We start from the raw sequence: 16,808 nt of genomic DNA, 5'->3' as shown, positions 1-16,808 counted from the left end.
ACATCATGCTAAGTAAGAGATGAATGCAGTAGTTTTGAGCCTTTATGTGCGGCATTGATTTTTACATAATAAAGTCATGGTGTAATTCTAAAGGAGAATGATGCTTTTTTTTTTAAACTTACAAAAAGGATGAAGTGTGTAATTTATGTAGTACAATGCATGGCGGGAGCCAATAATGCGACAAAGCCAGAAATGACGAACGTTCTGCGGAACACATTAGTCTGACAAGGGCACAGCAGAGATTAATTAAACTGGGAGCTAGGTTAAGTGCGAAGGAACTGAATCTCTGCTGGCGCGAACTAGCCGAACTCCCTCCTTGACTCCAAGGTCATTATTCACAGGGCCTGGTGTCTTGCTTTCTGAACACTAGGTTGATGAAGAGTGAGGCAGGAAACCACCATCAAGAAACGAGGCCACACTGACCCCTAATTTAACTCCAAAGCCTGCAGTTACGTTAGCCCTGGGGTGAATTTAGTTCAGTGGGCCCGATGCACTCTTTTTCTTCCATCCAATTATTTTCTTGTTCCAGTTTTGAAGGAACTATGGTCTCAGTTTAGAAAAAAACACACTTAAACACACACAAGTCCCATTGACTTGTGACTTAAGTACGTGCTTAAGTGCTTTCCTGAATCAGCGTTTATCCTAATACTTCCCTTCCAAAACTGTTGGATAATGTTGAATTATAACCGTTTCTGCCTCTCAACGCCCAGGAGGCTGCATTTCAGCATTGGGGGAAATGAAGCGATCTCTACACAAACTAAGTGCTCTGATGCTTGTTAGAGGTGCTATGTTAAAGGAACACATTTAATCAAGGAGAACAACAGTTTTAGGGGGGTATGCAGAACACAGCGAAAGGCAGGCATCTAGGGCCCTGTACCATTGCATTATTAGCGGAGCTGATGGAGTTCCACCAAAGTTCACGTCTGGAATGGAACAGTTCCGAGTCATTTTTGTGGGTGATAATAAAAACGTGTTACCACATAATCAACACAGAACAGTGGCAATGGAGTCTTTTGCATTAAAACAACCTGTTTTAAATGAGTGCTCTGCTGATAAATGCTGTAAAGGATTTAAAGGTGCGTAGCGCAATAATCCAGAACACACTGTTCCACATTGACTGCATATATTTAACAGTCACTAAGATGTGCACTGTAGTTCTAAGTACATTTTCCAAAACTGGTTTGGGCTCAGAGGACTCAACAGCTTAGAAGTCCCAAGCAGTTCTAAGGTTGGATAGCAAAGACTTGAGCCGGTTGAATAGTACTCATTGAATAACTTGGACAGATTGTATCATATTCTCTGAGCAAATTATTCCGTGTAATCTTTGATCCAGCTATAGGGCTGAGCTGGCAGTCGTACAGAATTTGATGGAGAATAGTGTCCTTGCTATAGAAGTTTGAAACCAACCCGTGGAATTCTCTAGCAAGGATACAGTTCTCTGTTCAGTTCCATAGCTCGGTTTCAAAATCCTAAAGAAAATCAGTGACTTAATTCTGTAGATGCCCAGAGTGACTTCTATAGGACCCTATTGGTTTCATGCCTATTAAGTTCCAGAGGACTTTCCCCTGAGGGGACAACATAATTAGTATGATCACAAATAATTTCAGAGATTTCATTACAGTTTTAAAATATAAATTACTTTTGTGAACAATAGTTGATGGCAACTTTTGACCCAAGGCAGCTCTGAAGAAAAAGGTTTCTTGCCTTGCCCTTCAATTATTTGCAATCTTGTTAGCTGTTCTTGGGAGACAGAACCCTGAACTCAGGTCGCAGGCAAACTATGAGATAAAGTCTATCCCTGTTCAGCAAAGCACTTAAGCATATGGTTAACTTTATAACTTCTATTGCAGAGATATAATTCTCTATTCAATTCTATAGGCTGGTTCAAAAAAGACTTGCAGAAAGGATACCATTTACTACAAAACCAATGGTATCGCATGAGGGGAAGTCGGGACAGAATAAAACCTGAGCTAATGAGCTGGTTTGGGTGCAAAACCAGACAAAGCTCGGTGGGGTAGGAAACTAGCCAGGTTTAGATTGAGACACTTAACCCCTATGAACCTAAAGCACCACATCTCACAGAACTCTGTACAGGGACATTGGAACAATTTGCCTAGTGAGGGTGCTGAAAGCCAATGAACCAAATTGTAAACCCTGTATATGATGGAAACCACTTCAAGCCGAGGGTGCTGCCACAGCCCCAGCACCCTGGTACTGGAGCCATTAAACTACTGGCGGGGGTGGTTTCAGCCGCAACTTTTCAAAGCGCTGTCTACACAGCTATTTCCAGAGCACTAGTGCAAGCCCAAGTCTGGGAGGCTTGCTGACATCCCCTATATGGTTAGGAGACTTACAAGGGGAAAATGTGGTGCTATAGGGAAGGGCACTTGCGTTGCTTTGCGGGACTTTTCTCAGGTCAGCCCTGAGCCATTGCCTCAACATGGTATTTCAAGAGAAAATTCTGCTGGAGATATAATCTTGTGGATTGACACCCCCCCCCCCCCAGGAAATTAGGTCCTGATTCTGCCAGATGCTAAGTGCTCTGAATTCCTGCTGACTCTGTGGCCCTCCTCTTGGCCTCTGTTTATAGTGCCATAGAGGAATAATAGTAATATTGTATTTACAGTGATGTCAGTGTACTTGGCACTGTATAATGCACAGAGGGAGATATATGGTCCCCTTTCCCAAGGAGTCTACATTCTAAATAGCCCAAACAGTTCAAACCCAGAAAACATCAGATTGTTAATTATTTGGAAGCGGTGTCCCATAACTCAGATACAGCTGGCATTTTGAGTAATATGACTTACTATTGAGCAGAGCTGTGTGGAGAAAAGAGGAAAAATTGCCACCATTTTAAAAATTCTTTGTTCTCCCCACCTCCCCTGCACCCCCCACTTTTTTTTTAAATTCCATAATTGAGCTGTGTCTGAACATCAGGGAAAATGTTGTCCAAATTCCCCTCTTCAAATTTCAAAATTTTGTCAGAATTTTGAAAATTGCCACCGGTGCCAGTTCTCGGGCCTCGAAATTCATTTCATACAGGCTGCCAAGCTTCCCTTCAGTAACAAGTTGTTACTGACCTGAGCTGCATTTATACAAGTGACCTAGAGAGGTGAAAGGCTCCGTCCCCTAATACTAATGCTGCTCCACACAGCCCTGCAAACACCTCAATACACTGAAGCCCATTGGGGTTCAGGACACACAGTAGAGTCCCTGGAGTGCAGTAATTGGACCTAGTCACTTATAGACTTGACCCTGAAAGGTTCGATTGCCCAGCATCTCTCATTGACTTCAATGGGAGCTTCTGGGGCCGAGTTCCTCTCGGAATCCAGCGTTATGGAGTATGGAGCCATCTTGCCCGATTACGTTTTTCTTCCTGTGACTTGTGTCTAGATTCTTCTGCTCGAGTCTGCAGAGCGTGCCCCCACTTCAGAGAATGACCTGCCAATCGCCAGGACGACAGCCACGTGGTACGATGACTTGCTCCCAGATGCTATTCCCCTGGTAAATCCTGGGACCGTGTTGAGGAAGCCGATGGGACCAGCTGGTAAGCATATAGCCAGGCATTCGCTCTGACTGCCTTCTGTAGTGTCAGATTCCCAGTACAAATCCAAATGTGAGTTATGCATGATAACTAATGAATAAGCTGCTTCAGTGCAACTTGAACATAAGAATGGCCGTACTGGGTCAGAACAAAGGTCCATCTAGCCCAGTATCTACCGACAGTGGCCAATGCCAGGTGCCCCAGAGGCAGTGAACTTAACAGGTAATGATCAAGTGATCTCTCGCCTGCCGTCCATCTCCACCCTCTGACAAACAGAGGCTAGGGACACCATTCCTTACCCATCCTGGCTAATAGCCATTAATGGACTTAACCTCCATGAATTTATCCAGTTCTCTTTTAAACCCTGTTGTAGTCCTAGCCTTCACAACCTCCTCAGGCAAGGAGTTCCACAAGTTGACACTGCGCTGTGTGAAGAACAACTTGCTTTTATTTGTTTTTACTTGGTCTTAGAAACTGCCTTGGGTTTGAGCACATCCATGACTCGCAGTGAAATATTTCCTGTTCTTTCTAGCTGTCGGGTCAGACAGTGGGAGTTGTAGGAGAAGGTTTTCAGATGGGCAGATATAAGTTGCACCCATGACATTTGTGCCCATGTTTTTGAGCCTACAGGGAACTGCATGTGCCAGTCCCAGCACTTGTGCCTCCAGCTACCTTAGGGCAGTTGCACACTGGAGGGTTATTGGCCCAGGTCCTCAGATTTGCCTCTGCAGTTATCTTTGCACCTGCAGCAAAGCGGTGGGAGCTTCAGCCTGGTTGAAAATATACATTACAAAGAGAAAACAAACCCCACAGAGATGTGTTTTCAGAAGTCTTAGCCTAACTTGGAGGGATGGAGTAGAACCAGGGCCGGCTCTGGCTTTTTTGCTGCCCCAAGCTGGGGGGAGGGAGCGGGGGGGAGAGAGAGAAGGGGGGCAGCCAGGGCTTCAGTGGGGCGCTCGCCACGCGGCCCCAACGGCCGTGCTGCCTGCTGGGAGGGCTCCAAGCTGCTCCGGTCGGCTGGGAGGGAAGGACGCGGGCTGCCCTGCTGGGCTTGCTGCAGGGTGCTCCCCTCCTCCGCGCCGCCGCCCCCTACAGGGTGGCCGGAGAGGAACAACACCACCAACAAAAAGCGGCCGTGCCGCCTAGGATTGGTCGGAATGCCGCCTCCTACAATCTGCCGCCCCAAGCACCAGCTTGCTCGGCTGGTGCCTGGAGCCGGCCCTGAGTAGAACCAATGATGGTGAGATTTGGAGCCACACTTCCCCACAGCTGGAGGCTATTCAGATGTGGGAGTTTGATTTGACCTGTCATAGCTGTAAGGACCATTTGTGAATCTTATCTTCCCAGAGCTCCGGGTCTCTCTCTGCTAAATGGTGAACACAGATCTCGTGTTCACACCCCCAAAAGGGTATACTTGGGTGCAGCTGCCTGTCACTCTAGTAGAACGTGGGATTCGCGTGCACAGTTTAGGCGGTTCGCTGGTGCAGCACAGCTCTGTGGACTGCATTTTTCCTTCTCTCTGAAAGAAGAGATCTGTGAGTTACAGGTGAACTGCATAACGTAAAAATGAAACTAAATCCTGTACCGTTTTCTGGCACGTTGCAGGATCACCTCCTATTTCTCCTCTTTAATCCTCCCCTCAAGCCATCCTTCCAGTCAAGGGGAGCTGGATATGATTTCCTCAAAGCCCATTATTACTGTTCTTGCATTGGTGAGGATGCTATTCTATAAAGTGAGGAGCTTTTTGCTTCTTTTCATGCTCCTCAGCCTCCGCAGGGTAGAGCAACTGCATCCCAGGAAGAAAGTGGCCAACCTCAGGGGGGAAAAAAAAACATTCCAGCCCCATTTTGCCAGCTTTACTGGTCTGTTCTTAAACTGTTTTTGTGTTGGCCCAAGAAATCACTAAGAGCTGACTCCTGGTTGCATTGACGCTAAGCTCCCATTAGGAGCAGTAGGTATTCCTGTGTCTTGTAAGGAAAACGTTTACACCCAATGGATGGGGATTTTCACTATGAAACATTCCTGAAAAATCGAGACACCCTGGGGGTACTCTAGAAAGGACAATTAATGCTCATCTATTGTATTCAGAATGTAGCACTTCTCTGGCAGCGAGCCCTGGGCTGGAAGGCTATTGACGTATTAACAGGAAAGATGTTCTGTTAATGATAAATTAGTGGCACTAGACAATATATTTTTTTTTAAATTGAGCATAAACAGATTTGGGCTGTTTTATGATCCCTTCTGTGGTGTGCAAAAAAAAAAAAAAGTTACAACAAATCTTCAGCTCAGCCGTCTTGGCTAGACAGATCTCCTAGCGTGTGTTTCTTTGACCTTGGCACGCTCACGTCAAGATCCTCACTTTCTGCTTCCAAGGCCCTGTCTGACAATTGCTTTCCCGGCTCCCAGCGTTCTTCTGTATCTTCCACCGGGCCTAGAGTTGGTTTTTGTTTTCCTTTTTTGCCAGAGCAGTTTATTATGGCAGCCCTTCACGGCTGCAGCCGGCTCGGTGCACGGATGCAGCCAACGCAGACCAGATGTAATCCTTGTTTATAATTGGACAGGATGCCACAACAGGGAAGGGAGGCTTTCTAACGATATGTGCTGCAAAGTATTTTTAGCACAACAACTACGGTTGCCAATAACTGAATTAAAGCAGCGTTTCCCCAAGCGTCCATTAGATGCTCATTCCTTCTTCCCCATGTCATTTATTTTTGCTCTTGAGGTCTCTCTGCACCTGCACTTCATCTCATCAGTGTCTGCCCAGGAACAAGATTGAAGACTCCACCCATCTGACTTAAATTTCCTTACTCCACTTCAGGGGTCCATGGGCATGATATTTTCCCTTGTTCTCTCACAGTGTTGGGAAGTTACCTCCTGCCTAGGCCACTGCCATTGTTGTTCCAAGGGTGGTTCCCATTAGAAGTGGGTTTGGGTTTGAAGCTTTGAACGGTGGGAATGGTTCAGAATGCCCTTGTAGTGTTGACTGGCTGAGACCTTTCCAGGCTAAGATCCAGAAAAACTTGCTACTGTTTACTCGGGTTGATCTTTCTTCCCTGACTGACAGGAGTTAGAATAGACAGTCCTTTAAAAGCAATTAGAACTGTTGAGACAGCTGCATCATTGGCCTTTCTGATCAGCTCGTTAATCAACTGGCCTGTATTTAACTGAGGATTAAAAAAAAAAGACTCAGATTTTAGCTAGTGGGTAATGGGAGATGTATTTTTCATCTACATTTCCTCTCCACCCTTCTGCTCTTTTAATTAGAGTCTAAGGCATCTGAGCAGCCAGTGCCAAAGAGAAAGTGATTGGTGTATCTATTTTTCCTCTTTCAAAGCACAAAATGTTGTTTGTTTCTGTATCTATGGTGCCTCCAGGAATGCAGTACAGCCCAGATCCTGAGCTTCAGATGAAAGAGTCCTCCTATAATTTGGGGTGGGGGAAGTACCGGAGAGGGATGTGTGGGGATGTGGTGCCCTGTAGGTGCAGAGAAGTTGGGTTTCTTCTTTGGGTTTTACCTCTCCCTTGCTGGCATGGCATTAACTCCCCAGGGCAGACTTTCCTCTGTCCTCAGATGTTGGGGAATTTAGAATACCAGCTGCACAAGGAGGGATAAAACTGCTGCTCCAGATGGATAGTTGGAGGCAAAAGGGGCTAGCAAATGTGTTACTGAGTGAAAAAAGAAACCCACATCTGATGATGATTATTTACCTGTATTACAAATAGCTAGGTGCCTAGAAACGCTGACTGAGATCAGGGCATCGTTGTTCTAGGCACCATACAAACAAACAGCTCGTGAGAGACAGTCCCTGTCCCAAAGAGTTTCCAATTAAAATAGACAAGCCAGACAAAGGATGGGAAAGGAAAGAGGCACAGAGAGTTGGCCAAGATCACGTGGCAGAACCATGAGTAGAACCCAGATCTTCGAAGTCCTCGTCTGGGGCCCTAGCCAATATGCCACAATGTTCCCCTCCCTCGCCGGCTCTCATCATTTTCAAGGATATACACATTGAGCCAGATTCTCAGCTGGTGTAAATCAACACCGAAAGATTTCACTGGAGCTACGCTGACTTATACTAGCTACAGACCTGACCCACCGGTTTTGTTTTCTCTTTTCTTGTATTCTATTTTTTTGCATTTGTCTCTTTTGAGCCGGTAACACTATTTGTCACCAGTCTGAGCATTTGTCTGACACATTACTCAGTGTTGCAGCTCCTGGTCCTTCCATTAGCACTTTCTACCTGCAGGGAAATAAGTGCCATCTCCTTTAAATCTCTTCTGTAACAGCACGATTGAGGCTGTTGGCAGCAAATGATGGCTCTTAGTCTGTAGAAGTTAACAGGGTTGAATTATAATGGTTGAACTTGATGATTGAGGCCATTTTATATGATCAAGGGCATATTTTGACCCAAGCTCAGTGCGTTGTGCCTGAAAACAGTCAAATTTTTTTTTTTATTCCTCCCTCTGTGCAGGAAGGAATTCTCAGTGACGACAATTCCGAATTTTGTGTGTGTGTGTGTGTGTGTGTGTGTGTGTGTGTGTGTGTGTGTGTGTGCGCGCATGTTTGCTTTGGCACATAGTCTAGTGGCTGCTTACAGTGCCCTGCTTGGACGGCCTTCTTTCCTTAAAGGGACCAAGGCACACCTACCTGAGCTTGCCAAATCTATCATCTTGTCATGTTAGATGACTCCCGTACCAGATCCACGAGGCTGGCCCTGTTAGACATTGAAAAGCCTTTGTGTTCTGTGGATGAACACTCCTGTTTGGGGAAAAATGAAAAACCTTCCATGACTCTTTGCTCTGCACTCAAATCAAATCAGAACTCTGTTTGATGGCATAAAATAGTCTAATTTTTAAAAAACCCTTCAAATCCGATCCAATCGTTTTCGTTTCCAGATCCAGCTGGGATAAGCAGTGGAAGTTCCAAAACATTGTGAGAAAAATACTTGTGTCAATATTTACAAACCAGAAGGAAGGACTAGGGATCTGTTCTCTTGTGGTTAACATCTCCAAGATACGCAGATAGTTTGGATGAGCATTTGGGGCGCGAGCTCTGTACCCCAAGTATGCTCTGCGCACCCAGAATGGGAATCAGATCCACATCTGCCAAAAAGGTAACTCAGGCTTGGTCTACGCTTAAACATTAGGTCAACATAGCTACGTCGGTCAGAGGTGTGAAAAAACCACAACCCCAGCCGACCCAACCACCAACGTAGATGCAGCTATTCAACTGAAAAATGCCTCCCTTGACATCACTGGGGGAAGTGGTGTATCTTCACCGACAGAAAAACCCCTTTTGTCAGCGTAGGCTGCATCTACACTATGGGGTTGTGTCAGTATAGCTACAGCAACTTAGCTATGATGCTATAGTCTCCATAGTGTAGACATACCCTAAGGATTTGGTCTCCAATGCTTATCTGAAGCTCTTGGAGTTGCAGATCTCATGTGTTCAGCATTTATTGCAAGATCTTCAATCCCTTGCGCACAGGCTGTGAAGCTGCTACCTGGCCAGCCAATGTAACCCACCCCTCCAGAGGCAGCTGGGAGCGATGTCCGAGGGGCTGGTGCCTCTCCTGATATCTAGCTGTGGTGGAGAGGGGAGAAAGGGTGGCATTTCCCTATCTGACAGTTTAAAAGTGTATGAAAATGAAACCTGCCCTCTGTGTGTTTTGAGAGTTACGTTTTCCATTCGCTACATTTACGAGTAAAGTTGGGCCTGAACCAATACCCCAAATCTGAACATTCAGAACTAAACTTCCCCAAAGTTGTGGCTTGCAGCTCTCTCTCTTTCTGAGTATTCTAAAGCCCCTGGTAGCACAGATCTAGGAGCCAGGAATTCCTGAGTTTTTCTAACCCTGTCTCTGACACTGACTTGCTCAGTGCCCTTAGGCAAGTCACTTTTCATTGGGGCCAAAACCATTTACCTACCTTTCAGGATTAAGCAGTGTTTGGTCAGTGAGAGAGAGAGCCACAGCACGTATTACCTGTGTGTGCAAGAACAGTCATAGTGTTTAAAGCACGAGGCTATATAAGTGATAAACATTATTATTATTGTCAGCCCAAAAGAAACAGCAGAGATATTTAAACCGTTCAACCTTTCCTCAACTTAGAGCCCGCAGGAAGAGCTGCCTTCCTGCTTGCATACAATGTACACCCTGCTCTCAGTGCCTTCTGTCTGCTTACCCAGGGTTTCCGAGGAATTGCTCTGTAACTCACTTAACTGGGGTCACTGTGTTGCAAGTATCTCCATGTACTTTTGTTCAGCACGCTCCTCAATGGTACAAATGGGTAACATCTAGCTGCCACGCTGGGTTTGGTTCAATCACGCGTGTTTCTTGACGTGGGCAATGTTTGTATTAACTGGGACATATATTAGATGTAATGAAGTACTAAGTGCATGGAGGAGACATACCACTCCTTTGATGTGTAATAGACAATCTCTTTGTGGTAGTGGAAGTCAGTGTAGTACCTGCTTTCACATAGGTACCAACTGGATCATGTCATATTAGGCTTGTATGGGACTAAAGGCTGGGTCTGGGTTAAGCAGGCGAAGGAGGGAGTGGGGGACTTCTGTAACCCCCTGCCTTGTGCCATGTCAGTGTACTGGTTTGGGAAGGGGGCCACGCCAATTTTAGATTAACACAAGGATGGAGGCACTGGCTAGCATGCTGCCCTGTGAATCAACACTCCAATGGGCATGATCTGCTGACTAGCATAGATGCTGCTGTCTGCAGCATGTGATCGGTGAGCGGAGCTTTCCTGCCCCGTGTTCTGGTAGGCTGGCACTCACGGGGTCAACGCCACTCTCCTCTGCTCCAGCCAAACAGAGCAGGAACTCCCCTTGAGTCAGCTGTACCTTTCAAAATCTCTTTGGGTTGCTTTCTGATGTGTAAGCACGTATAACAACTCCAGTGTTCTAAGCTCCAACGAGTTTCCTATTTGAATGTTTGCAGGGCTACCAGGGCAGATTGGGCCCCCAGGCCCAATTGGACCAGTTGGACTTCCAGGACCACCGGGACCAAAAGGAGACAGGGGACAAACTGGCGAGAGAGGGCCAGCAGGGCCACCAGGTGAGTCTCTGAGAGGAACTCATGCTAGGAAGCTCATCTTACTCTGGACAAACTCCTCTGCACAGAAAGGGCCTGATCACATGACGTGCTGAGCATCTTTAGGTCCCATTGAATCAACTCCCACGGATCAGTGAGTGCTGAGGACATTCAGCCCCTCCCAGGACTGGGCCGAAAGTTTTAAATTAACGTAGACACCCCCTTAGCCCCTCCATGTAGCTGAAGAGTGATTATTCTGGGATGCCAGCAGCATCCAATAGGAGATGTAAAACCAGTCATTGTCCAGCTAGTAAGCAGAGAAGAGCTTTTTTCCTGTTTAGCCCATTCATTGCTGCGTCCTGCTATAGGAGAGCATGCCTAGTTCATGGGGAGGAATTTTGCGTCTCTCATCAGGTACATCAAGCAATCAGATGGTTAACATTGAAACAATAATGCTGTCTACATTAAAAGAAAGTGTTATAGATAGGGCCCTCCCTTCTGAGTACAACCTATCCCTGAGCTAGGAGACCTAACTGTTACTAAATCTTGTGATGGAGACAATGCTACGCCAAGTGCCAGACAAGCGGCATTCGTGTTTCATACGTACTGATTAGCAGTGCTTCATAAATCTCCAAGCCAGGGAAACATTTGAAACCCGGAGTGTGCCTTAAATGTGAGAGTGGCCCCAGAGACGTCTTGGCATTTGCTGCAGTCCTGAAAATGGCTGAGGTCTAGTCCAGGATGTCTGACTCTGGTTCCTCAGAAACGAGAGATCCCTCCAACCCCAAAGAGAGCCGCATTAATCTGCCCATTGCGCGACTGGGTTCCCGACCTGCTTGAGAGGGTCGCTCAGAATAATACTTTGCATTTCTTCGCTGCCTTCCATCGGAGGAACTCAAAGCCCTTTGAACATTAGGGTGATTTCTTCCCCTCCCCGCAGAATTGCAGCGTGAGGCCTATGTAGAACTCCAGCCCATGTGCGGACCCTCTGCACAGGGGTGAGTTTCATCCTTAAGTTGTTAAACCTCACAATGCCCTTGAGCCGGTCAGTCCTTATGATCTTTGTTTTGCAGATGGGGAAACTGAAGCAAAATAGGCTCAACCCCAAATTATCCATATTTAGGTCCGCTAAATAAGAGTGAGCTGACTTTCAGGGGTGACGAATGCCCACACCACACCTCTAACAAAAGTTAAAAATCCTCTGCATTTTGCTAATAGGGACTGTATTGCTGTCATTGTCAGGTGCCTGATGAAATTTCAAGCCAAGTGAAAGGGCTTTTATTTCACTTAACAGATGTGGTTCTGAGACAAACTACTGCTTTTCATTCTCTTTCTCTGTCATCCCCCCCCCCCCCCCCCCCCTACCAGTTCGGTCGATAATGAATATTTTTTTCAAGTAGAAATCTTCAAACTCTTCCCCAGAGAAGCTGTTCTGTCCTCGGCAGTCTCCTGTGGAGTTTATTGAAAAGAATCACTCATTTAAAACTAGTAAACGAGGGTTTTTCAGTGGAAAATTGGGTTTTTTGCTACAAGTGTTTGATTTTCACCAAACACCCCAAAATTGGAATATTTTCACTGAAAACCAAAATTTTTTTGTATTCAAATTTCTGTTAAAAAATGAAAAAATTCCATACAAATTTATTTTTTGGACCAGCTCTATTAATAACTGCCTGTTTTCACCTCTGACCTGGCAGGAATCAATGTGTGATGGGCTCAGCAAAAGGCTGGGAGCCAGGCAGTGCTAAACTGTGATGCCAGGTCTGCCCTTGGCTTGCTTTGTGGCTTTGGGAAAATCATTTAATCCTTCCATGCCTCAGTTTCCCCATCTATAAAAGCAGGGAGAGGGAGATAATGATGCGGACTTAGCTGCCTCTCACGGGGTGTCATGGAAGTTTCCTGAAGGCTTGTGTGGTGCTCTGAAAATGGAAGCTGCAAAGTATTACTATTAATATTAATATTAACCCTTTTTCTGTGTAGCTTCCACTGCTCCATTCCACACTGAATAGCAGCGGTTTCTAGAATCATTTTAAATGGTACACTTCATCCCTCACCAGCAGCAGAAGCCCAGAACATTCCATCCTCCAAGAGCAGAGACTTTTCCTTTTACTGGGACTTTTGCCAATGTAAGGGTTGTGACTGGCCACAGACTTCACCAGCACAGCCCGAGCCCTGCAACTGGATCCAAGGGTGAAGAGATGCTCATCTCAGCCCTTCTGACAGCTCTTGTTATTGGGCAACAGCATTTCTAGACTTAAATTAAATTTTTTCCAGCAGCTTGGTGGGCTTTGTACTTACTCTTTGCCCCAGTGCATCTGCTAACGTGTCTCCAACTTGTCAGAAATCTCCTCTTCTATTTCTTTGCAGGGCTTCTGGGACCTCCAGGACCAAGAGGACTTCCAGGAGAAACTGGGATCCCAGGACCTCCGGGACCTCCGGGGCCACCTGCCACCCCAGGCCTTCCGCTCACTGTCCAACAAGGGGTTCTCTACTCGCTGCAGCCCACAGCTGAAAAAGAAAGTAGGTTTCTTTCAGTGTCCACATCTTTCCGGGTGCATCTGTGAGTGACAGGCTGGTAGCCTGTGCAGAGGAAATCAGATGTTTTCTTCCCCTCCCTGCCCAGTGCTACCATGTCCCGGCTTTCACTGGAGGAGACCAGATGACCTGCATCTCTTATGGATCCTGCTGGGTATTTAGGCAGAGGAACCAGTTTTGGGGGAGGACAGAAGTCAGATTGTCCCATCTCTCCCTGCTGATGAACCTGAACTCTTCATTCGGGTTGTTACTTGAGTCTGGATTAAGAAGCGTAGCTGGGTAGTTTATGGGACTGGGGTTATGGGGGAGGGTTTACGGCTGCCACATGTCCTAGTTTTTCTGGGATTGTCCCAATTTTAAAGAGGCAACTACCGCCCGCAAGCCTAGTTTGCTGGACGTTCATCGGGTTCCAAATCAAACTGAGGCTGCATCGTGATGATGCAACCCGTGTGATGTTAGGTGATAACACGATGATGGGGCACTACAAAGAGCTGAGAGCCTGACATCACAGAGCAACTGTCACAATGTCAGGACGCTCATGTTTGACCCACCAAACGACCTCTCAAAAGTGGCAGCCCTCGAATATTCTAGTTGTAAGGGTGGAAAGTTGCAATGAGAACCTCAGCGGTTTAGTACAAGTTGGAATAACAAAGGAGCATACTTCTTGAGTGGCTTCCTTGTACCCTTCAGAACCTGACCCTATCATCTGCTTGTTTCTTTCATTGTGTTGCCTGTCAGTGCTCCTGCCGTGTTTGTAGACTCTTTATTTATCCTGCAAATGGCTCCCCCTGCTGACTCTGCTTCGCTAGTCTTGCATTGGGATTGTCTTCTACATCAGGGGAAGGGGGGAGGCTGTGTGGCCTAGTGGCTAGAGCACCGGACTAGGACTCAGGAGATCTGGGTTCTGTTCCAGGTCAGCCACGGGCCTAGTGGGTGACCCTTGTGCTAGTCATTTCATCTCTCTCTGCCCCAGATTAGCTCCATCAGTACATCTACTTTGTGATCTACTGATGATAAGAGGGTGGGGGTGGTATTGTGGTGTCAAAACTGACCCTTCTTTTCTTCAATCTTCTCAATCAGGGAAAGGGAAAATCTTCCTGTTTGAACCATAATGCTCTGAGCCAAATTCTGTTCTAAAATCTGCTTTGGGATTTCAGTGGGGCACCTGGGATAACTGAAAGCAAGAGTCAGGACATGGGGGTACAAATCAGAACTAATGCAACTAGGCATAAAACATAGGCACACAATAAATACAGATCTAGTTTCCTGCTGCCCCTCCCTCCCCCCATCTGTCTCTCTAGCAGTTGCTTGAACATAGCACCTAATACTATGGATGCTTTAATATACTCTAGTTCAAACAGGAATTAATTCAGGGAAGTCTTATGGCTTGTATTACACAGGTCAGAGTAGATGATCCCAGTGGTCCCTTCCGGCTTTATAAACGGTGAATCTATAAACCTTAGCATCTATGTACTGCACAGAATTAAAAAACCTGACAGCCCAAGATAAGAAAGTGTTTTGCTCCTTCCCTTCCTGTAGGCAGAGGGGCATGGATTTTGGTGCACTGGCTGGCTTTTTAAAACATTGTACTTGTTTGTTTAGTTATATTTTTAAGAGCATGGAAAGGCATTCTAGTAAAGGTACATTTTACACACCTGTCTGCGCGCTGTCAGGTTTGGGCTTGTTCTGGTCACTTCTGGCAGGGAGTTCTACTACTCGGGTCCAGTAGTGATACTTTGAAACTCAGCAATATCTTCCCTTTGGCTAGTAAAGTGCTGGAAAACTAATGCAATACCCACCCTACCCCTAAACAGTGCCAGCTGTTCTCCTCACCTCCGGCTTCAGAGACAAAATATTGTAATTACAGCCACAGGATTAGTAAGTGTCTTTGTGTCTGATAATGATCTATGGATTTCCTTCCCCTCCACCTACCTCCCACTTCACCCTCCTTTTCCTGAAGGAGAGTGGATGTATTTTTAATTTGTTAAAGATTTTAGCAGCATCGCTCTGTCTTAAATTATTTAGAGTATTATGGGCAGGATTAAATTCATTGTGGTTCAGTACCCAGGCTTTTAGCAAAATGTAGAGTGAACCACTGTATTTACTATCACTAGGAGATTTTGCATTCAATTCACGCCGGCTTCTTAGAGGATCATACCAATTACTGTGTGTTGATGCAATCGTAACATTGTGTATTTCCATAGTCGTTCATCCCAATGGATCCCAAAGCACTTTGAAAATGACAGATACAGAACCACTGAAACACCGCCTGTTCTTGGAGGGCAGCAATCAGCCAGCATGAGAGTGGTAGGGAAAAAATGAACTTTGACAAACCTATGTACTTGGGAAAAGTGCCATGTTCTCCTGGGTAGCCCTGAAAAGCAGCCAGGACCCTCATGAAAGAGACATACTGCATGGGACCCCATTTCTCTGCCTTGGAAGAATGATTTTACCCAGTCATTCCGTCCAGGAATGTTTCAAAGCTGAGGCGTAATCCTGTACTCAGTGATGCCAATGGGAGTATTGCCACTGATTTCAAATTGGCACAGAAACTAGCCTGGATGCTTGGCCCATTGAGCAATCTCCCCTTGAATTATAGACTCTACCCTTTTATTTTTTTAAAAAAAGTTATAAAATCCCTGGCATTTCCTACTAATATGAGTACTTTGATCAGACAGAACAATGGCAATTTTAAAATCAAGATTGGATGTTTTTCTAAAAAAAATCTGTTCTAGTTCAACCACGAATTTTCCCTGGCTTCTGTTATACAGGAGGTCAGACTAGATGGTCACTGTGGCCCCTTCTGGCTTTGAATCTATGAATGTGTTACTTCCAATTGATTGAAGACGATAGTCTGTAGGCCTAAACTAAATTTGTGGGGACCTGAGCAGAAGAATGCTCGTGGGAACCCCAACGTAGTCATGGTATGCGAACTTGAACAGAATAGATAGCATAGAATGTTTCACCTAGTGCAGACACAGTAAGTTTTGAAGACCATTTACTGCTTTATCTTGACTTCTTGTCTTGGTCTCACAATATCAGAATACCCTCTCTCCATCCCCATAATCCTCAAAAGGAAAATTGTTACTCACTGCCCCTTTATGTAGGTGACTACATTGTATGAGAAATTTTGCATCCTCAACTTTTTCAGTTAGATGAAATCTTTGAGACTGGAAATTGGCAAGAATCATCGCATTCGGCTGATTCCTATAGATGTACATTCAGTATACATGTTGGTCTAGTTTCCACAAATGTTCAGTAGCAGTGAAATTCAATCCAGTGTATGGCCTTGTAAGATTTCTACCCACTGTTGAAATACTGGCTCTACTGATGTTAATAGGTTTAGAATCTCACCTAGGTGCAGAGAGTGATGCTAAGCATTTTAGAGTTTTGGTCTATATCTGATCCAGACCCTATCTGTCTAATATAGATTTTCATAGAGCCGCCATCATTGTTGTAGTTAAGTGTTAAACTCTAAACAATCCCTACTTATTTTTTCTTCTTGTGATTAATACAAGGCTCACTAATAGGATAGGTCACTAATATGGCATGATGATCTTACTGTAATCATCCTATATGATTTGCCCTTTCACTCTTGTTAGCTGATTTGTGCTGCCGCGGATTGGTGGAAAGCTAATTCTCAACAGGCTGTAGAAGCTGGCTCGGTAAATGCCAGACAGGATTTTTTT

At 45.5% G+C, this 16,808-nt stretch overlaps 1 protein-coding gene across 3 annotated transcripts in view; it reads left to right on the top strand.

The window, feature by feature from the left end:
* Positions 1-16,808, top strand: part of COL26A1 (collagen type XXVI alpha 1 chain) — a 209,459-nt gene that overhangs the window by 167,189 nt on the left and 25,462 nt on the right. For all 3 annotated transcript variants that reach the window (XM_026656474.2, XM_026656475.2, XM_026656472.2), the window contains exons 5-7: positions 3,394-3,547; positions 10,495-10,611; positions 12,952-13,104. In XM_026656474.2, the coding sequence (XP_026512259.1) occupies positions 3,394-3,547; positions 10,495-10,611; positions 12,952-13,104 (424 nt within the window). The remainder of the gene's footprint in view (positions 1-3,393; positions 3,548-10,494; positions 10,612-12,951; positions 13,105-16,808) is intronic.

This window comes from Terrapene carolina, unplaced genomic scaffold (genome assembly GCF_002925995.2).
Source record: "Terrapene carolina triunguis isolate 2854851 unplaced genomic scaffold, T_m_triunguis-2.0 Scaffold231, whole genome shotgun sequence".
Lineage (NCBI taxonomy): Eukaryota > Metazoa > Chordata > Testudines > Emydidae > Terrapene > Terrapene triunguis.
This window is presented reverse-complemented; position numbering and strand designations above follow the sequence as displayed.